Below are 23,351 nucleotides of genomic sequence, written 5' to 3' on the forward strand. Positions count from 1 at the left end.
ATAAACATTCATACTCGAAATAAATTGCTACATTTTGCTGAGGAGCGCCTCAAATCGATTCTACACGAGGAACTTTGCAGTTTATGCAGTCAATATGCATCACAGCTTACAAGATGAATATATACATATCATACAAAGCGGAAAATTTTTCACTCAACTGGAATTGTTAATTAAATAATTCTCGAAATTCATTCTCTTAGAAACTGTTCATTGGATATAAAGTAAATATAAAATCAGAAACATAATTCACTTATTATTGGCAATTTTTTACATGCAATTTGATGACTAATGATAATGAATAAAGTTGCGGTGATTATAAATAAACATTCATACTCGGAATAAATTGCTACATTTTGCTGAGGAGCGCCTCAAATCGATTCTACACGAGGAACTATGCAGTTTATGCAGTCAATATGCATCACAGCTTACAAGATGAATATATACATATCATACTAAGCGGAAAATTTTTCACTCAACTGGAAATGGTAATTAAATAATTCTCGAAATTCATTCTCTTAGAAACGGTTCATTGGATATAAAGTAAATATAAAATCAGAAACATAATTCACTTATTATTGGCAATTTTTTACATGCAATTTGATAACTAATGATATAATGAAAATTGTGGCGGTGACTATAAATAAACATTCATACACGAAATAAACGGCTACATTTTGTTGATGAGCGCCTCAGAGGGATTGTACACGAGGAACTCTGCAGTTTATGCAGCAAGTTACCTTTTTGAATCTTCGATTTCGGAAAATCTCGGAGCAAAGTTCCAAACCCTTTCATCTGTTGCCTTAACATCATTGAAAGTGGTGCATTAATGCGTTTTTACGGTGTTATATAAAGGGAAGAGGGTGTAAGATAAGACTTCAGTATTTTTTTTTACATCGAAGCTCTCAAAACGCAATTTTAGATGATCTTGGATTTTAAAGAAACGGGTGTTCGAAGGCTCTCCCCGGAAAATTTTCAAAATTGAACGCCTGAAATTGAATTGCCTTCGATGACCTGACAAGAAAAATAAGGTTCCGGGGCTCTCCCGGGATTTTTTTAAAATCAAAGTTTTAAAGCCCCAAATTTTAGACGGTTTTTGATGATATTGGGATGACGAAAGATACGAGCCCTAGTGGTAGTAGTTCAAACCAAATTTTATTTATGGAAAAATTTTCGATCTCAAAACTTTTCGAGCCCTTGCCGACTCCCCCCCCCCCCATTCCAGATCCTACACAAAAAACTTCTCTTGACTCTTTTTCAGGATTCCTTACGGTCAGGACTTTTTCTTTCTTCTCCCTTTCTTTTTCGGGGATTTTCCCTTTTCTCCACTTTTTGCTCAGTGCCGTCCCAAGGTTTGGTATTCGCACATGGAAGTTGGGCCGTGGGCCCCCTTTTTTCCACTTATAGACCGATTACTGAATTGGCCATGACCTAGGGCCCCTGCTATTTAGGAGCCCCAATTGCCTAAAACTGGTTTAGCAAATGGCAAAATTTGAAATGTTTGCCTACAAGAGGACCCCGAAAAAATATCTGGAATGGTGCCCCCGATATCTTAAACGGAGGTTCCATGTCTATAGTTTCTGGGGTTCTGGGGGGGGGGGGGGGCAGAACCAATATAATGTTTTCCAATTAAGTTTGATTTACGTTTTTTTAGTTTTAGTATTACGGTTACTAGTTTTTTTTTTTTTTTTGTAAAATTGAATGAAAACAAAGCTTGAAAATTTTCGGGCCCCTCCTAACTCCGGACCCCCGTGCGTTGCGGGTTCATGCGGTACGTAGTTACGATTGAATGTAAGCACTCCAGTGACAGTCAGGGAATACAGATGGGTGAGTGCTATCATCTAGGTGCAAGGCAGTGGCATAGCTAAGGGGGGAGGGGCGGAGGGGGCGGTCCGCCCCGGGTGGCACTAGGGGACACTTTCTAGGGGCGGCAAATTGGCCCTTTTGATGTGGAAAAATTGAATGTATTTTTCAAGTAAGGAAATTATGGTTTTAATCTATTACTGCAGGCAAGAAAATATCTTCGTAAAGCACTCAAAAGGACAAATCTTTTCTGGGGCATAATGGACAGTTTAAGTATTCCTGTAGTTTTCAATTATTCCAAGAAAGTGACATCAGAAACGAAGAAAAGAGCGGCTCAAGTCATTTCAAACCAAACTTTCCCAGAAAATTCTGCGTGTTTCAACACTCAAATTTATATGATTGAAAGCACGATAATAATAAGAAATTCTATACCTAACTTGAGCCGCTCTTTTCTTCGTTTGCGTTGTCATTTTATTGGAATAATTGAAAACTAAAGAAATACTTAAATATTCCTTTCTGACCCAGAAAAGTTATTTTCTCTTTTCAGTTCATTATGAAAAGTGCATAGTATTTTTTTAAAAAATCTGTTATTTAGACTGTAGAGGTTAACTTCCGGAAGACAAAAACAATGAACTTTTCCAATTTTTGTTTTAAGAAAAAGCTAATACAGGATTTTAAGCTTAGAGTTTCTTGAAAGCCTGCTCGTGAAACAAATATTTCCTTTTTTTTTACTTCAGGAAAATAGTGACAAGAGTAAGAAAAGTGGAGGAGGTGTAAAATGTTACACGAAACAATTTATTGCTCATCACACTTTATATGTTTCAGAATTTGCTTTGATTTCCCACTCTTTACAAGAGTTCTCTTTTCAAACGAAGTTTAAGGGATTTCCGTTTTCTCGCTTTTGAGCGTAGACAATCTATCATACAATTTTAGACCACATGTTAATCTGTTCCTTATGGAAGGCAAGTGAATTTCATTTTTCAACGTTTGGGCTGGACCCTCAACTTATCCAAACATAGTCTAAAATACGTTTTAAAGATTCAGTTTCAAATAATTCCGGTTGAGAACATCTCCTACTCCCAATCTGTTGTGGAACAGTGCGAAAATGTTTCTATGCCAGGGGAGAGCTTCAATATCTTATCCCTTTTCTTGATATCACCAAAGGTAGTTTAAAAATACGTTTTTGGACCTCAATGTTGAAAAATTTCTAGGCAGAGTGCCAAACCCTACCGTTTCCTCTAACGTAGCAAACACAGCCAAAAAGTATATATTTAGGCCTTTAATTCTGAAAACTTTCCAGGAGAAAACTCCCACCCTCTCTTCTAAAGTCTCGACATCTAGCTTAAAATTACATTTCTAAAGCTTCGATACTTGAATATCGCAATTTGTAAAAACAGCATTTGAATCCTGACTGTCCTTGATCTCCTAAAGTGATCAAATATAGCCTATAATATGTTTTTAGGACTTCAATTTTGGAATTTTTCCAAGACAGATATCTTAGTCGCCCTCCCCCCTCTCACCTAACGTCTCCAAAGATTAAAACTGTGTTTTTAAAACTTCAATTTTGAAAAATTTCCGAGGGACGAACACTTTACCCCCTTTTCCTTACGTCCCAAAGGTAGCCCCAAAATTTTTTTCTTAGAAATTTGCGTGAGTAGGAGAGCTCGCTAACCCTTCCTTCTGACAGATAGTCTAAAATAATATTCAGCTTTAAGAATGATTTTCAGAGGGAAACCTCTTTATTCCCTCTTCCTCCTAACATTATAAAACAAAGCCCAAAATCGGTCGTCAATTACGGACATTTTTCAGGAGAGAACTGCTTGGCTTCGCAACATTTTTTAAGCCATTAGGGGACTTCTCAACGTCACCAAAGACAGCCTAGAATTCTGTTTTTGAGACTTCGATGCCGAAAAATTTCCAAAGAAAGAACTCGAGCCTTCCTCTTTCAACCAAACCACCAAATATACCCTTAAAATTGATTTCAATTTAAAGAACATTTCAGTAAGAAACCTCAGGGCTGCTCTCTCCCCTAACGTCTACAACTGTGTAAGAATACGCATGCAATTGCGTTGCCGAAGATAGCCTAAAATTGCATATTTCAGAGCTTAAAATTTTCGCATTGAGTATCCGACCATTCCCGAAGCTGCATTTTAAAATTTCGTAAAATTTCCTTTCGTTGCCCATCGATCTCCTAACGTCAACAAAGAAACACTAAAAGAGACTAATTCTGGAAAAAATCGGGAGAAAATCCAATGCGCTCTTTGTAATAATTTACTAAAATTTCAGTTTTTGACTTAAATTAAGCAATTTTCTCCAAGTGTGGGCCCTTATCCCTCCCTCTTTTTTTTCTTTGGAAAGTATTTAGAGAATAATAAGGTCTTATTTTTTCTTCAATTAAATTTCTAGTTTTAATTTAAACACGTTTGACACTTTTGTGTATTACCTATTTCACAACGAAAGGGCGGCAAATTGAGGTGATTATAAATAAACATAAATTTGATGTTAATGTAGTGTTGCGGAATTTTCCGCCCCTAGCAAAGTGCCGCCCGTGGCAAGAGCCCCCTTTGCCTCCCCCCCCCCCCCCCCCACGCTACACGCCACTGCCGTTACCTCCCAAAAAGTTTCTTTATCGGCAAATTTTGTCTGACTATTCAATTAAATCGAAAAACTTGGGAGTTCCTGTCGGCAAAATTTGGATAGTTCCATTCGGTAAATTGAGAATTTCCGCCTTACCGAAAACGAGTTCAGGGCGCCCTGGTCGTAGGTGACAAATTTTTAAATCTGCCAAAAATATTAAAAGATGTGGAAAAACAATATAACAGTTCGCATAACAGAAGTTACATGTAAATAAATATAAGCGAACTTTTTAATATTCTACCACGGGCAAGGCCGTGCAGGTGCCGCTAGTAAATGATAATATGGCAATACCTATCACGTGAGCCCTCGAAACCAATCTCCTGCTAGATAGCTTCTGAAGAATTCAAAATTTGTTACCAATCCCCGGTGCCATTTTGCTCGAAAAGAGAGGTCGAAGGGTGATCTAAGAAGTTTAAACTCAGTCTGGCAGAAATGGAGGCTTCTCCTCAAGTTTGTATTGCATCTGTGGAGTTGGAAGTTAGCAATACTCCTCTGAGTATTCGACGTCAATTCGATCCAGTTGCTCATGGCTTAGAAGCTAATTTTAAACTTACAAAGTTTGCGGAAATGCGCGGATGAGGGTGTAAAGTCCCCCAAGAGACTTTACTGAAACTCTTGGAGGGACTAGAACAAGATGGAAATATGCACGATCCTGATCATGCCCAATTCATGCACATGACGGTTGCAAGAATGGGTAAGTTTATTTCTTCATGAAAATTTCTTATGTTTTACGTGTATTTTGCAGTCTGTTGTACCAAAATCATTTATATGTACGCACGGTAAAAACCCAGCGTTTGGAATGGAATGAATAATTAGTTTATGAGTACTTGCAAAACACAAGATTTAAATTATCAACTTATTATTTATTTATTTTCCAAAACAGTGGAAGCTAGAGTTATGTTGTTATATCCTCAATATGTTCTGAAATATGCAGATCTACATTATCCATCTTATATTTAAAAAGAATCAAGTTTGTGAAGTTTAATGGTGATGTTCTAGTTTTTAATGTGATCAAGTTAAGGTAGCTTTTTATAGTAAGGAAGAGGCGTAGTTTTCACATTTAAAAAAGACCACAAATGTGGTTTAAGCAAAAATATTGTATGTTTACTGAATGTCTTAATGAATGTCAGCGATTCTTCCATTGAAGATTATTGTGATTGAAACACAGCTAGCAGTACTGCTTCAGCAAATGAGTTGTGACATTTTTCCAAACGTATCACCTGAGTAGTGATACTTTCAGAAAAGTAACTACCTAGACTACCTGATGATTAATTACCTGAAAATAACTATACCTGATAGATCCTTTTAAATCTGACTTTCCTTAATCTGGCATCCATTTGGATGATCAAGTGTACAATTAAAAGACAAGTTAGCACAATAATGTATTTTTGTGGGACATATAATTTGTAATATTTTCTTATGCAATTTCATATTTGATTCCCTTTAATTGAAAATACAATTTTATCATGTGCAGTAGCTTATGTACCTTGACTCAATTAATAGGTACAGTCGAATCCCGACTTCCGCGAGGGATGCGTTCCAAGACCCCTCGTGTAAGTCGAAATTTTGCATTGTTGAAAAGGGTATGTATACGACATTTTGATAAATGTAAACAATTATTTTAGACACTTGTAAACACTATTCAGACTGCTTTAAAGCATTCCTTAAGTATATGTCACGGTTTTCCACATAAAGAACTGAATTTAAAATAAATTATTAAAAACTAAGTTATTCAACTATGTTATAAAATACTGTTATGATACACAAAATCAATGATCAATCGGAGAGTAAGACGAAGTGCAATACCGTATAGTACAGTAGGCAGGCTTGGAGTAATCGCCGATTACGTGATCATAATCTGAATAATCGATTACGTTTTCATGTAGTCAAAATCGTAATCTGTCGATGATATACTGCCGTAATCGAAATCATAATCAGGATTTTCATGCGTAATCCTAATTGTAATCTAAGTAAAATAATCTGTAATTTCCCCTTGTAATCGTGTAATCTTGACTTTCTAAAAGCGAAAACGTTTAAGCCTCCCTTTTATTAATGTATGGAAAGATAACATAGTTCAATAGTAACATTGAAAACAACTTCTTTCTTTAACTATTCAGTGCTCGTCCCCACTCGTCCCTGTTTGCAAACGAGAGTCATAAATCGAGCCCCATCTTAAGTGTTTAGTACAACTGGTAGCCTGTGGGCGCTTTTGCATTTCAGGGCTTCTTGGGAACGTCTTCCCAAATCCTTACAATTGGTCATTCATCAGTTTCCCTTTCATCTGTCAATGTTAGGCAATCAAGCAAAACTCATCGCCGCCTCAAGATCGTATTTTAGCAGAAAAGTACAATGATATCAAAAGTACAACTAAATTTTGCACAACAAAAAGGTTTTGGTTTTTTATACTTTTATGAGAAAGTAGTGAATGACTGAAAAAAGATTTTGTCAAAAGAAAACCGAATTTGCATTTGTGTTTCAGTGATTCTTTAAGTATTCTCGCCTTTACACGTATTGCATTTATTTTTTGCTATATGACATCTAATCTATACCCTGGTGAATAAGATTCTCCCATAGTCTCATCTTAAATGTATGTTTATATGTTTACAACTGATATTATCTGTAATTAATGAGTATGTATGAAAGTAAAAAGTTTGCATGGACAGATTTTATAAAATTTGTTTTCGTTTTATTGTGTCAAGGAATTAACACAAATTTTGCACTTTAATTATCTTTTAAGCTACATTTATAAATTGAGAAAAATTGCACGTCACTGTTGCATTAAAACTGTGATGTATAAATATTATTATAAAATACTCATTTATGCAAAAAAAAAAAGCTGTATGACAAAAAAGTGGAAAACATGTTATGTCCAATCTTAAGCTTTATGAGTGTTAAATTGAAACCTTTTAGCACTTGTAAAAGTGCAATTGATATAGTACGTGAGTGATTCAAAAATGAAATCAAAGCATATGCAAATAGCTTATCAAATGATCATAAAATTGATCCTGTACAGTTGTAGGGGTCACTCATAAGTATCCTTTTGCTAAAAATAATACTATCCAATTATTTTTTCACCTCTGCGTCATCTGCTCCAGTTCAATAATTGTTTAGCACTGCTGGAAATTTTTTCACTTCTCAAAGGATGAGAGAGAGAGAAAAAAAAGACATCTTTAAAGTATTAATTACACTTAAATGCATTTAATTTCTTTTTTTTATTTTTAAATTTTCAATTGTTTAGTTCCGTATTTTTTAGTTACACTTTCTGAGTATTTTCTTACATTGCAGTTTTTCTGCATGAAGACCCATATGAGGTTCTTTTTTTTAATAGCTGCTTATTAAATTAACTGATAATATACTAAATAATTGAGAATACAATGCTGAAATGCCACACAATTTTCAGAAATAATAAACTCTAAAGTGTTGAGCAGTTTAGCAGTAAGTCATTGCCCTTAAGTCAGGGCTAAGGCAGAACTACTGCAATGGCAAATAATAATGAACAGCCGAGTCAAAAACCAGTGTTGGCAAGTTTTTGCCGGGCCGGAAAAAACCACGGTTTTTACCGCCTGGCAAAAATAGGTTTTTGCCAGTTTTTGCCAAAGTGGCAAAAATAGATTTTGTGTTAACAACTTACGGACAGTTTTTTTCCTTTTATATAAAAGTAAAAGCATGAAAAGATTTTGATAAAAGGCTTTGCCATTTTCTGTAGAGTGAGCTAGTATTACTGAAAAGTAGAGTGAATATAGAATGCACATATTGATCAGCTTTTCTTTCTTCTTTTTAAATTCTTCTCTTGGCTATCCATTTTCCCAGTAAGTGAGAAAAAATGCATTATTTCTTTAGTGAGGAAAAGTTAATATTTTTCTATATTAAAGTAAATATTCTGTTATTAATTAAATAGCTTAAAAATCTTAGCGGGATCAAAAAAAAGTGATTAATTAAATATATATATAATATAAAATTAGAATTCAATCTTTTTATTAATTTACTAAGCTTAAGTAAACATTCTTTGTTTTAGCATTGAAGGAATTGGCTCATTCGGAAAAAATTGTTTTAGCAAACATTTAAAATCTTAAGTTTTGCAATCCCAACATTTGTTTTTTATTTATTTTTCACCTTATAAATTATAAGTAACATGGAGAGACATAACTAAAATATTTAAGTGCATTACTTATATTATATTGATACTATTTCTTGATTAACACTATAATGCTACTTATTTGCAATTAGGTTTTTGCCGTTTTTTTCCATTTTTGCCGGTTTTTTTCCATTTTTGCCATGGTTTTTTCCACTGTCCCGGCAAAAATACCTTTTTTCCGGCAAAAAACCCAACCCTGTCAAAAACAATATGCACTGTGTATCCATTTGCATAAGAATGTGTCTATGCCTGTACAGTCATCATAGCAGTGTGTAATGTACGTAATTTGAATTTCCTAGATTTTTTTTTGTCTTTCATATATTGCTCTTTCCCTGCAACAGCGCAATAATACAAAATAAATAATCTTTAAGTTAATACTACATGGTAGTTGCAATTATCTCTTTAATATTAAATCCAAAATCGTAATTTTCAACTATCACGTTGTTCATACAAATGAGTGATATATACATTATAATATAAGTCTGTAATCGTAATCAAAATCATAATCGGCATATTATAATCGTAATCAATTGCATTTTCTACATAATCGGATAGTTGCTTTAATCGTAATTACGTTTTGCCAGAGGATTATAATCGTAATGGACTCCAAGCCTGACAGTAGGCAATAATACCGAAATGCAACTCTATTACACTACTCTACAGTAGTTATAATAATGGCTATAACTAAAAAACTGAAGATGATGATGGTTGGTGCTGTGAGGTTCATCTGATCAATGTCAGTGTTCTGCATGTCGAGGATTTTCACTTTTTCTTTAATTTTAAGAAACTTTCTCTTTCCTCGCTTAACCTGAAACAGCACATTTAAATAACTATGTTAAATTAACTTTCACATTTAGAGTGGAAAATACAGAATGGTTATCCGGGTTCCCCGTATATATCACGATATCAGGGTTAAGCTGAGTTTAAAACTTCTTTAGCAAAAAAGCGAAAGTTAGAAAAAAAAGTTTAGCAAAATGCTAAAATATCGGCATTTAATGAAGCCCAAAAATTCATTTATTAGGAGGTCAGATTGCAAATTAAGACTCAGTACTGACTGTTGAACTTAATAGTAATTGAAACATTTTCTGAGCTAAGAATTGTAATATGATTAAGTTGAGTATAGCTGTTCTTGTTTAATAATATCTTGGATCATACTTCATGCATCGTTTTTTTTTTTTTAATTTTTTATGTCTGTATTCTTTTATTTGAGCAAAAAAGCGAAAACGCCTTGTTTTATTTTCGTAATTTAAATAGATTTTTCGCATTTTGCGAAAAATGCGACCGTAGCGGAAACCCTGCACGATATATATCCGATATTTATTTTGAAAATATCGTGATATTTTTGATATTTATTTTTTCAACTACAGTATTTTCAATATAAAAATTATATTAATTATAATTATTATCCTTTTTTAAAAATAACCAAAAGTTAATGTACTATATTTTTATGATCATTAATATAACAAATTAAAATAATATTCCTTTTTTTATTTTATATTCATAAAATTATTAGTAATGTAACTATTTTAATTCATATTTAAAGTGCTTAATTAAATATTAAACATTGGTCAGAAAAAAGAAAATGTCTTTTGACTGTGCAGGGACCAGGATTCATGATTTTTTCATATTAAAAAAAAATAAATAAATAAAACAGTGGGAGTTATTTTTATTTAAATCAGATTTTTTTTATTTAAATCAGATATTTTTGATTTTTTATTAAAATTATAATTGTTTATTACTTTACATTTATAAACATAATATATTTCATATATTAGATGAATCCATTCAGCTTACTTTTAAAACTATGATAAGTTCTTCAACTATTCAATACATTTTTAAGATTTATAAATACGTACGTTATAATACTTTGGTAAGAAGTTTTTTTGTTTTATGCTTTGTTTAAAAATATGGTTTCCATCATCATGAACGTTTGAGTGTAAAGGAATATGTTAAGCTAGTACTTTTTTTAATTATATCAGTGATGGTATATGAGAAAAACTGAAAATTTTTATCTGGTTCTATACTGCATTGAACTGTAATTTTGGAGTAAAAGCAATATTGCAAATTCTAAAAATGTAAAATTAATTTATAAAAATAAAATGAACTGATTTTAATTGAGGATTTTGATTAAAAAAAATCACTTGATTTAAATCAATGATTTCTTTAAAAAAATCAATTGATTTAAATTACAGACGTACCGAGTAGCACTTTGGCCGAGTACTGAGTACTCGGCCTTTCACTACTCGGTCGAGTTCCCAAGTACCAATTACAGGCATCGCAGCGTTCCTATATTCCTATATTTTCCTATATTTCTGAAAAAGTTCCTATAATTCCTATATTTTCAGTTTCCGATTCCTTTTTTTTTTTTTTTTACTTTTCCCCTCGACTTTTGGCTACCGCCTTTTCCGCGATCCACGTGCAGCCGCCATTTTATCTTTCCTACTGTGCAGGGCTCCCAAATGGTTCGCTTTTCCCGCCAAAGTCCGTGTTTTATGGTAAAGTCCGCTTTAGACTTTTAACATTATGGTCTGATTAGTTCGCTTTTATATTGTTTTTACTTAAATATCAGATTTTAAAAGTTTTTCATTTCGTTAAAAGTTACTGTTCTCCCAAGCACGCCGCCGCAGCGCGTGTTAAACAAAGTTCGTACGCCCATGAAAAACCTTGAAAAGTTCTTAGGGGGGGGAGGTCACACACACACATTTTCTAGTGTTTGAAAACCTTGAAAAAGTATAAAAAGTTTCTTTATTGCTTGAATTTATTTATTGTTTGGATTGTGCTTGTAATTCTTTTAAAAATATTTCATTAGTGCAATTTTCTGAACATATATATTTCAATATGATTTATCGCGAAAAATTGCTTTCGTGTTTGAGGTTTCAATCCTTTTGCATCTTGTTAATATTTTGATTCTTTTTACAATCGAAAGTGATTTTGACATGTGCTTACCTTAGCTTAGCTTATTTTTCGTTTAATTTCAATAATTAATGAAGGAATTATTTTGGAAACCATGGCAACATTGAACTTACTCGGCTCGGACGCGGAAAAATGCTTCTCGCTTTTAAAATTTCAATCCTTTTGCATCTTGTAAATATGTTGATGTTTTCCACAATTAGAAGTTATTTTAGTATATGCTACTTTAGTTTAGCTTATTTTTCGTTTGATTTTAATAATTAACGAAGGAAATATTTTGGAAACCATAACAATAACATTGAGCTTATTCGGACTTCGCAGAAAATTGCATCTCGCGTTTGAAATTTCAATCCTTTTGCATCTTGTGAACATTTTGATGTTTTGACAATTGGAAGTTATTTTGACATATGTTTTTATAGATTAGCTTATTTTTCGTTTAATTTCAATAATTAATGAAGGAATTATTTTGGAAGCCATGGCAACATTGAACTTACTCGGATTTCGCGGAAAAATGCTTCTCGCGTTGGAAATTTCAATCCTTTTGCATCTTGTAAATATTTTGATGTTTTCCACAATTGGAAGTTATTTTGACATATGCTACCTTAGTTTAGCTTATTTTTCGTTTAATTTCAATAATTAACGAAGGAAATATTTTGAAAACCATAACAACATTGAGCTTATTCGGAATTCGCGGAAAATAGTTTCAATCCTTTTGCACCTTGTAAACATTTTGATGTTTTTGACAATTGGAAGTTATTTTGACATATGCTACTATAGATTAGCTTATTTTTCGTTTAATTTCAATAATTAACGAAGGAATTATTTTGGAAGCCATGGCAACATTGAACTTAATCGGATTTCGCGGAAAAATGCTTCTCGCGTTGGAAATTTCAATCCTTTTGCATCTTGTAAATATTTTGATGTTTTCCACAATTGGAAGTTATTTTGACATATGCTACCTTAGTTTAGCTTATTTTTCGTTTAATTTCAATAATTAACGAGGGAAATATTTTGAAAACAATAGCAACATTGAGCTTATTCGGACTTCGCGGAAAATAATTTCAATCCTTTTGCATCTTGTAAACATTTAGATGTTTTTGACAATTGGAAGTTATTTTGACATATACTACTTTAGATTAGCTTATTTTTCATTTAATTTCAATAATTAACGTAGGAATTATTTTGGAAACCATGGTAACATTGAACTTACTCGGACTTCGCGGAAAATTGCTTTTAATGTTTGAAATTTCAATCTTTTTGAATCATGTAAATATTAAAATATTTTGCCCAATCGAATGTTATTTTCCCATATTCCAACTTAGATTAGCATGTTTTAGGTTTAATTTAGTAGAAAATAAATAAATTTATTTTATGGGAAGCATGCCAACATTGAACTTGGTTCGTGAAAATTTGCTTCTCTGAGCTTTCAATCGTTTTGCATCTTATAAATATTTTTATATTTATGGCAATTAGAAGTTATTTTGACATGCTACGTCAGATTAACTCGATTAAATTTTTACTTAAATAACTAAAAAATTAATATTTTTTGTGTTGTTTAATTCAAGCTTATTTAGTTTTCCAAACATAATTTTGATTATCATTAGCTTATTTTCGGTTATTACTGTTTTTTTGTGTGGGAGGGGGAGGGGTATTAAATTTAAACAATTGAGCACATAACATTTTAAAGTAGCGTCTGTATATGAAACAAAGTTGAATTAGGTAATTATATGAAGTTGAATTTGTACATCATTTCATTGTCATGATGCCTGCTGCTGTTGTTGTCGTGTGCCAAGTAGGCTGGCAATTTGAGGTGCACTGCTTCACTTTTCCAACTGTAGAGTAATTTGGTGTGAAGTCCGACTTCTACAGTACACACATGCCATAAGGACCCGTTTATAGGGGACAAGGACAGGAGAGAGAAAGTACGTCCATGCCCGAGCCGGGATTCGAACCCGGACCTTCCTATCGCAGTCAGACTTCTCTGACCACTAGACAAGGCAGGCGGCATGATGCCTGCTAAAGGGGGGAATTTGTCCCCCCCCCCCCATAAAAGTTCAAAGCACTCATGGCCCTGCAATCATGGATTATTTTTTTTAATGTAAGCTTTATGATTCTTGAAAATATACTTTGAATATGAAAATTGCAAAACTGCCTCATGTGATCTGCTTCTCTTCGTGATTGAGAATTTCAGACATTTTTAGGGAAACTTTCAATACAGTAGATCTGTTTGGTGTGTGATGGATTCATATCGGTGGAGAAGGGATATAAATGCTATTAAAGAAGCATTACAATACAGAAAAACACAAAAATAATTTTAAACTATAGAAAGATGAAGCACAGCTTCATCTATCCTTCAGTGAGACTACCAGCATCCCTGGTTCAATTCAAAATGTATCATTACGCCCATTTAGTTCTATGGAGGCTGCCTTAAGTGCTGCGCTAAGTTTCTCCCCCCCCCCTCCCATCCAAATGTTTGTGTAAATAATATTATTCAATGGATAAAAAGATCAGTTGTGCAGAAGGTGATAAAGGAATTGTATCATTAAAAATCAGTATTATGGTTAATTAACAAATTATTTTCAGAAATTTAGCAGCAGGCAGCTAATTTGCCTTTTGATGCTTCCTTGTGTTTAAATGAATGGTCCTCCCAAGATCCTCTTTTTAATCCTAACTGGTCCTCTTTAGTCCTCTTTTTGATTGAAATTGGTCCTCTTTTACCCTTTTCTAAAACTAAAATGTGTTGGGAGCCCTGCATTAGTTTCTAGAAAAGTGAAATTTTATCTGCACAATTGCATTCGATCCTCATTGATTTGGAGGCTTTTGTATGAACTTAAAGAAACGGTTTTGATTACTAAAATGCAGTTTCCTAACGACTTCTCATTTATTTATTTTGAAGTAATTTAAAAACTTATTTTAACTTAAATTTTCCAAAATGCATGTTTTTGTAAACAAGTGCAAGGTTCTATTTATTAATTTTTTTTATGAAAGTAGTAAAAACTAACCCCCCCCCCTCTCTTTTTGTACTTTAAAACTTTGGGACAGTGGTGGCCACCAAGTTTTTTAGGTCTGGATTATTTTGCTTTAATGACCAAATATTTCTAAATCAAATATATATTTTACTGGGTGTCCTTCAAAGTCATGGGAAATCGTGGATTTCAACTATGATCGAATTTGGTACTGAAAAGTCAGGATTTTCAGGGGGAAAAAATGGTCAAAAAGTATCATATCAGAGATTTTTCTGAAAAAAAAACAATATACATTTAAATTTTTAATTTGCATACATTTAAATTTTTACCTGAACACTTTTTTCTAGAAAAGAAAAGGAAATTCACAATAATTTCTTTTTCACAAAAATAAAGAAAATTCACAAAAAATATTTTGCTTTTTCGCATAACGGGGACTTAAAAATGAAACCTGGATTGACCCCTGATATTACTGTGACATGTGACTTTGATTTCAGCATAGCACATGTTTCAACAACTTATAAAACTTTAAGTTTGGCTTTTACTGCATTGTCAAGTGAAAACATAAATTAGAACAGAACTTCACGAATTTCATTCTACTGCACAGCTTGCCCATCGCAGTATCGGATCATGCAAAATCTTTCATTAAAAATTAGATTAGTGACACAACTATTTTAAGAAAGATTTGTGTTCATCTACAAAAAGTTTCGTCTATTTTTTTTTATTTTTAAAGAAGTATGCCTTAATATGTTTAGTACAAATTACAGTTTTACGCTCTTTTACTGTTTGTAAAATTGATTTTGTGTGTATTTTTAGACTTATTTATGCGTATGTATTGCACTTATGTCAGGTAGTGTAATTACATGTTTTTTAATCGAATAGTAGTATTGCATTTTGAAAAAAAATGTCATACTGGCGAGCTTTGTTATCAAAACTCCTGTATATCCTTTTTTTTTTCAAAATATTCCTATATTATTTCGAAAAATTCCTATATTGTTTGCAGAAAATTCCTATATTTTTCATCGAATTCCTATATTTTTTTCAGAAAATTCCTATATTTTCCTATATTTTTGTTGGCAAATGTCACTTCTATCCCTGCAATTATGTTTTAAGAAGAACCACCGACACACATGTGATGAATTTTGAACTTATTGGAATAGTAGTATAGACCTCCTTCTCCATATAATAGTTTTTAAAACTAAATTCCTGCTGAAATTTAACTACGCATTATATATACAATTTTGTTTGTGTCAAACATTTTACAAAAAAAAAATTTTAAAATTAAAAATAAATAAATAAAAGGTATGAACAAATTACAGTAAAATCCCTCTAATGCGGACACTAACAGGACAAATTTTTTTGTCTGCAATATAGAGGTGTCCGCAGGACAGGGGTTTAATAATGTTATTTGCATATTGTCCGCGTAAGAGGGGTGTCCACCTTTGAGGGGTGTGCGTTAGGAGGGGTTTCACTGTATACCAATCAATTATAGTTCTAGTCCGCCAAACATAAATAATTTTTAAAAGCAGATAAAACAAATGTGCAGGAACACTCCAGACAGGAGTTTCTGCCCCCCCCCCCCATTACAAGGAATGTATAACATGCATCTTTTTCAGTGCATAACATGTGAGCTAAAGAATGTAAAGACATTCAACAAAAAAATCCAACTTTTGTCGGATGCCTTTAAATCTACAAGCCCCCATTTTGTGCATTGAAAAAGGAATTCCTTGTAATGCCAAAACACGTGTCTGCAGAGTTCCTGCACTGTGCTTTTAAGGTTGTTTCATTTCCTTTTATTTTTTAAGCAAAGGTATTTTTACATTTTTTATAACTAATTTTTGTTTGTAGCAAAAATCCATTTTTAATATAAAAATTCCATATTTTCTATACTTACCTTTTTTGCATAATTTTTAATAAAAAAGTTTTATTAACTTTGGGGACATTAAAATAAAGATTTATTCCATTGAAGCATTACAAACTTCATTATTCTCAAAATTTAAATTTGACTTATAAATTTTAATTGTAAATGATTGCAGAATATAATGCTTGCTCTTTTTTTTATAAATTTTAGTATCTGTCTTGAACAATATTCAATTTTTTTGCAACTACTCGGTATTGGCCAAGTATCTGATCAGAATTTGGCCGAGTACCGAGTACTCGGCAAATTAGCCGAGTTGGCCAAGTAGTTACCGAGTATGCAGTACGTCTCTAATTTAAATCAACAAACCCTGGCACCGACTGATGCATATTTTATATTTCTGAATCGTACTGCAGGGTTGGCAAGTTTCTGCCGAGGCGGTTAAAACCACTGGTAGAAATCGGTTAAAACCGGCATGGCAAAAACCACTTTCTGCCACATTTGTGGCAGAAGCTGGCTAAAACTCGTAAAATGACAAAAAATTAATTATTGACATACAATAGAAAATGCATGAAAAAATAATTAGTTGTTAACCAAAGTACAATTTAATTACAATATTATAACAATTAAAAATCAAATGTTGAGTTTTTTGGACCCCGCTGTTGCCTCTTTGAAAAGGTGATTTCAAAAATCTAAATAGTTTCTCGATTTAATATGCACAAATGAGGAACTTTAGAATATTCTTGCAACGGAAGAGCTAGCAGGAAATGCATCAAGGAACAAGCAATGTTCGTGACACTTTTGTCTATTGTATACATACATATTTTTTTAAATTGGTCCACCATGTAGTAAGTGGGTGTAGTGGTAAATATTTGACTGGAAAAATAAATTTCAAGAAATGGGTGCAATTTGTTTTGCAAAGCTATGACATTAGGTACAAAATCTAGGTTAATATTGGCAAGTAAAATTCTGGCACTTTCTTCTTGAAGCACATGATAATTTTTAATCACAAGCAATTTAGATGAAGCATATAAGTGAGCAAATTACAATCAGTAATGCCTGTTTAATTCTGAATGTCACTCCTCTTTCCTGAGCAGCCGTATGATTTTTCATCCCTCTTAGATTTAAATCCAAATATTACAAGCATCTGCAATAGATAAGTTTCCTTTTTGAACTAAATTAATAGTACAGTAAAATTAGGCCAAAAAATGGCCAAAACCAAACATCCAAAAATTACTTCTTACCCTTCCAGCAAGAAGGGGTAAAAAGTCCCAGCACTTTGCGAGTCAGGTTTTGGGGGGAAGGGGGGGGACGAAATAATCCTCTATTTAAATGAAAAAATTTCTCTTACTTAAAAAAAAATTCTCAAACCTCGCAGAAACCACTCTATAATAGTAAAATAATAAACTCTCACAGAAAAAAAAATTCTAATTAACAGGGGTGGCACAGGTGGGGGGGGATGAGGGGGGGGGTCATGGAGCAGCTTTGCGTCATTGGAATTTTTAAGGCAGTTTTTTCAAGGGGTAATTTCTTTGTTTTTTGAGGGCTTTTATTCTGGATGGGATTCTCTGTCACACTTAAGGGGTGCGCCATCATTTTTTTTGGGGGGGGGGGGGGACCCTGAATTTACATTCTAAAATCAACAATTGCAGTGAAGTTCAGGGAAAAATTTCCCCGATTCAAATTTTTTAGAAGTACAAAATGCCCACACAATGATATGGTAATGTCAGAATGATAATTCTAAAAGATCTAAGCGAGCTCAGTCACCAAATTATTTGTGACTGGAGTTATTAAACTGTTTAGAGCGCTGGAAAACAAAATTCCTGTGCAGCTTAAAAAAAGTCCAAATTGACCAAAGTTTCCCTACTTCTTCTTGATTAACAAACTTCAACTATTCTACAATGTTTTGCCATCACCGTAAGGGGGGACGAACCGAAATTGCCAATAGTGAAACGGGCAATGCTGCAATTCTGCACCCTCTAAGTCAGTGGGGGTTCTCATTCGCAAACACCGAGCTACCTTCTCTTTTACGCAGCTGGTTATGTGAATTATGCTAAATATGCGCGACATATACTTTTCAATACTATCTCAAAATTTTTGAGTACATTATGCGATTAAAAAAAATTGATCACATCAAACATCAGCTATCCAACGATCTAACGCAGTGACAAATTCAGGTGGTCTCTAGAACCTGTAGTGATTCAACGAGTAGAACAAGTCTTGATGAGAGCAATGAGCAATACAACAATAGAATGCTAAATATTTAGTACACCTTTTTGTGTCTCAGTTTGGAAATCACAATCCGTTTCTAAAGACTCCAGAAGTTTCTTCCCTCTTAAGTTGGTAGTGGTATTGCTCGCTGATGATAAGGTGAGTTGCGATGAGACCTTTAACGTTCGGGGTATAACATCAAAGGATATTGAAAGCAAACAATTTTGTGGCATTTTTTTTGTAAAGGAGGTAAACAATTATGTCTTTAGCTTCTGTTACGAGAGTAGTTACTATCGGTAAAGATGTGTAAGCCCCAAACCATCTTTTACACCGAATGGTATGAACAGTAAAGATGGAATAACAAATTGGTTAAAAAAACTTCTAGTACGAGTTATGCGCTCATCCTCCTTCAGTATTCGATGAATCTGGTTTCAGAAGGAAAGAAATCCTGTATCGTTAAAGTGCTATTATCTGAAGCAAAAGGTTCATCCATCATCACAGATCGAACAGCTGGTGTCATATATGAGGCAGTGAGAAGCAAAGTAATGTAAGTGGACATTTTCCAGCTTTGAATAAAACGCGTTTAAAGATAAGATCCTAGGTAGACCTTTCATTGATTTTCTTTTCTAAATCATGCAGTATAGAAGCAACTACCAGGTCTACTAGTACCCATCTCTTGCCTCAAGATAGGGGAGAGGTTCACCAACCATTTGTACTGGTTATCTCCAAATTTTTAATTTTGCCACTTGCATCCCTTTGCTTCTCACTGCCTCATATGTAATAGATGGAAGATACCTGCTTGATCATATTTTTGGTAATGATCTGTAAGCTTCAAGGAAATATGCCAGCAATGCAATGTATAGGTAATATGTAAGTATGGGAAAGCTAGTGTCATTTTTGATGGGTGCAAAGATAGCACCCACAAAAATGTAATCTGCGTCCTATTACAACAGCCAAGCCTTCTGCTCAAGAAGACTTTCTGCGTCTCAAATCTTGTGCTTGCTCTGAGGAGTTCATTGGATATTAGTGAATGTTTGAAAAGTCTGAAAGTGGACTGAAGTGCTCAATTATACGCACAAACTGTGTTAGACATAGTTGCAACAATAACTATTTTGCTGAGGATCTAGATTCCAAAAAACATCTTGATAACGAAGACTTTTTGTTACAAGCTTAGGAGAAATCATTTGGAAAAAAAAAAAAAAAACAGTTCAGCATAATTTTTCTGGCCATTTAATCAAATGTGCACCATTAGAGGGGTGAGGGGGAAGGATAATATTTTAGTATATAATTTTGTTTTGGGGAGGTGAGCTACTGTTCTTATGGGGTGGACAGGCCTGATTTAATGCATTTTTGATTTGCATGAAATAATACTTCTACTTGAAATAAAGGGAGGGGGGGTGAGGATTTATTTTATTTGGCGGAGGGGGGAGGGGTGCTGTAGTTTTGAGAGGAGGTGCACCATCGATCTTGGAAGATGGACACACTCGATTTCTAACTTTAACTTAGCAGAAAATAATGTTTCCATATGAAATGTATGGAGTGGGGTTTGGGTTACTGCTTCGTTTTACGGAGATAGAGGGGGGCTCTGTAGCATTAGTGGGTTATGTCATCCCTCTTGGGGGTCAAACACCTCTAATTTTATACTTTTAAATTTAGCAAAACATAATATTCTCACTTTAAATTTACTAAAAAAATTCTGGAAAAATACTCAAAATAGCAATTTTTAGATGCCCCCCATTCCAAAACCCGACGCACAATGGGGTGGGACTTTTTACGCTGTTCTTATTGGGAGGGTAATAAACAATTTGCACCAGGTTTAGCTTTTTTTTTTTGGATGTTTGGGTCCGACCCCTATTTTTACTGTACTATAAGGGCAGAAGCATAGGATTTTATTTTTTACAATGATGAAATGAACTTAATTTTTTAGTTTACTCAAATGAATTATCATTTAGTAATTACTTGAGTTATTAAAGACGTTTTTAAGTTTTTGCCTGTTTCTGCCAGTTATAACCAGTTTTTGCCACTGGCACAGCAAAAACTAGTTTCTGCCGGCAGAAAGTCAACCTTGTATAACTGTAAAACTAGCTAACAGAAAAAGAATGAGTAAAACAGATACTAAGTTAACTCCATTAAAATTGATAAAAATGCTATATGAAATATTAGATATAAATAATGACAGAAACGTTAATTTTAAGTCTAAATATTGTAAAGCAATATAAGAAAAGACAGTGCGATTTGAGGATGCATTTACTATTTTTGAAAACTTTAATTTGTGCTGATTGAAAATATTGGATACATATAAAGATATCGGATATTTTTGAAAATATCGCGATACTTTCGAACCCTGGTGGTTTATACACTAACAAAGCAGTGTGAGAACTTCCACATTTCAGTCATGCTAAAGGAATGAAGTCCATTCACGAATATAATATTTAGTAGCTAGTATCAAAGACTATACTTACGCCCAGCAATTCCTGGAGGAAAATTTTCATGTTGCAAACGAGGAATTTGCATTAGCTCTAACATTCGTTACTCAAAAACTCGCGTTATAGCCGCTTCCCGTAAGTCAAATTGCATTGTAGCGCGAGTCAACTGTACTTTTGTTAACTTGAACGACCTGAACTCCCTATTTTTCTGGATTAATGAAGTTCTATTGTATTTTCATAATATAGACAATACTATACAGATAGCACCATTGAATTTTTTAAGGGAGTGGAGCAGTGTAAAATAAAAATACCTGTGCACACAACTCTAAACTTTCTGCAGCTATGAAAAACAATGTACAGAAGAAAGACAAGGTAAAACCTGTAAAGTTGACCACCCTTGTAAGTTGACCGCTATTTTCAGGCACAGAATTAGATCTTATCATATAATTCAACCTCGATAAATTGACCACCTGCTAAAGTTGACCATTAAAGTAGTGCACCGCATGTGGGCAACTTATACAGGTTTCACTGTATAGTTTTTAGTAAGAAAATGCCTTATACTTTTGATGATGTATCCATGAAAGAAAGATGTCGAATTTTTAAGTGTACATATTATAAGATTTAACATTTTAGTATTAACTAACATTTATCAGGCAATACAAATTTCCGCAGCAAATGTATATTCGCACCAAAGTTAGATAAGATGGAAAGCTTTTTGCAAACACAAATCCTAACTGGAAAATTTTCTGCAAGTAATTATTTTGCCTAACTCACCCTTGAATAAAGAATTAAATTTATATTTAAATATTAGAGGCCAAAAAAAAAGTGCTTTAAATCAATTAATTTTTTTTTACAATAACACATAGTTTGCTTTTTTCACCAACTGAAACCAACCAAAACCATTTTTTTTTCGCAAATGTGCTTTAAAAGGCTTTTGGAAAAAGGCTTCAACAGAAATAAACTGGGTTTTTTTTAGAAAAATTCCCTTAATATTTAAATTTTCTTTTTTAAATCCGCACTTAAATTTTTATCCGCACGTGTGCATCTTTATTATATTGCTATGGCGACTGGTATGTACAGTACCCAAGGGTCTGTCCAGGATTTTTCACAGGGTCCTATTTTTGTGAATTTAAAAAAAATATTGTGAAAAGTAAAATATTTTTGTAAAATTTCAAAATGTAAACCAAAAGTTATGAATCAATATACAGTCGACTCGCACTACAACGCGATTCGACTTACGCGAAACGGCTATTATGCGAGTTTTTCTCGAAACGAATTTTAGAGCTAACGTGAGTTTCTCGCCCAGAACATGAACGTTATCGCTAAGGAATCGCTACACGTAGTATCATCTTCAATACTGGCTACTAAATATCAGTTTCGTGAAAGGATTTCCTCCCTTTAGCATCACTGAAGTGTGAAAGTTGCCACACAGTACTAGTCAAATCATCGCTTTGATAGTGGATACAAATAACACTACTCCGTATTTTCCACTCTAAATGTGAAAGTTAATTTGACATAGTAAACATTCCTAAGCGTGCTGTGTCAGCTTAAGCTAGGGAAGAGAAACTTCCTTAAAAGAAAAAGTTCAGAGCATCAATATGCAGAACAACATTGCTATCGATTGTATGAGTTTCACAGTACCAACCATCATCATCTTCAGTTTTTAGTTATAGTAATTATTATTACTTTATCCACTGCAGAGTAGTGTAATAGTGTGACATTTCCTAGTTATAATAATTATTGCACACTGTACATGCAGTATTGCACTTTGTCTCTCCCTCCTATTGATCATTCATTTTGTACATCATAACAGTATTTTATATTGAATAACGTAGGTTTTTTTAAAAATGCAGCATAGGTTCAGTTCTTTATATAGAAAACATTGTTATGTACTTAAGGAATGGTTTAGAGCAGTCTAAAGGGTGTTTACAAGTGTCTTAAGAGAATTGTTTATGTTTATCAAAACGTCGTTTTCATACCTTTTTCCACAACGCAAAATTTCGACTTACGCGAAGGGTCTTGGAACGCATCCCTCGCATAAGTTGGGACTCGACTGTAGATAACATTTCTGATTTGCGTACTCATTCATTAAAAAATGAATCCATGAAATGTTCGATTTGGTCAATCGAGATTTTGTAAAGGGTCCTTTTGGTTAATCAGAATTTTGTGAAGTCCTTTTTAACTAATTATAATTTTGTAAAGGGTCCTTTTTTAACGAATTAGATTTTTGTGAAAAGTCCTTAAAAGGACCTACATTTGCTCTGGCCAGACCCTTAAATATATATATAAATTTTAACCTTTTAACAAGTTTGGTTACGGACACCCCTATGTCACAAATACTGTGAAATGCCACCTCTGTTTTCATTACTTAGAAAAAAAACATTTACTTGAACATATTTTTGTATCAAAGA

The 23,351-nt window shown here is 33.4% G+C and overlaps 1 protein-coding gene across 2 annotated transcripts in view; it reads left to right on the forward strand.

Moving 5' to 3' along the window:
* Window positions 1-4,802: 4,802 nt before the first annotated feature.
* Window positions 4,803-23,351, forward strand: part of LOC129218272 (inactive selenide, water dikinase-like protein) — a 257,798-nt gene continuing 239,249 nt past the window's right edge. For both annotated transcript variants that reach the window (XM_054852500.1, XM_054852501.1), the window contains exon 1: window positions 4,803-5,131. In XM_054852500.1, the coding sequence (XP_054708475.1) occupies window positions 4,870-5,131 (262 nt within the window). In that variant the 5' untranslated portion in view covers window positions 4,803-4,869. The remainder of the gene's footprint in view (window positions 5,132-23,351) is intronic.

This window comes from Uloborus diversus, chromosome 3, assembly GCF_026930045.1.
Source record: "Uloborus diversus isolate 005 chromosome 3, Udiv.v.3.1, whole genome shotgun sequence".
NCBI lineage: Eukaryota > Metazoa > Arthropoda > Arachnida > Araneae > Uloboridae > Uloborus > Uloborus diversus.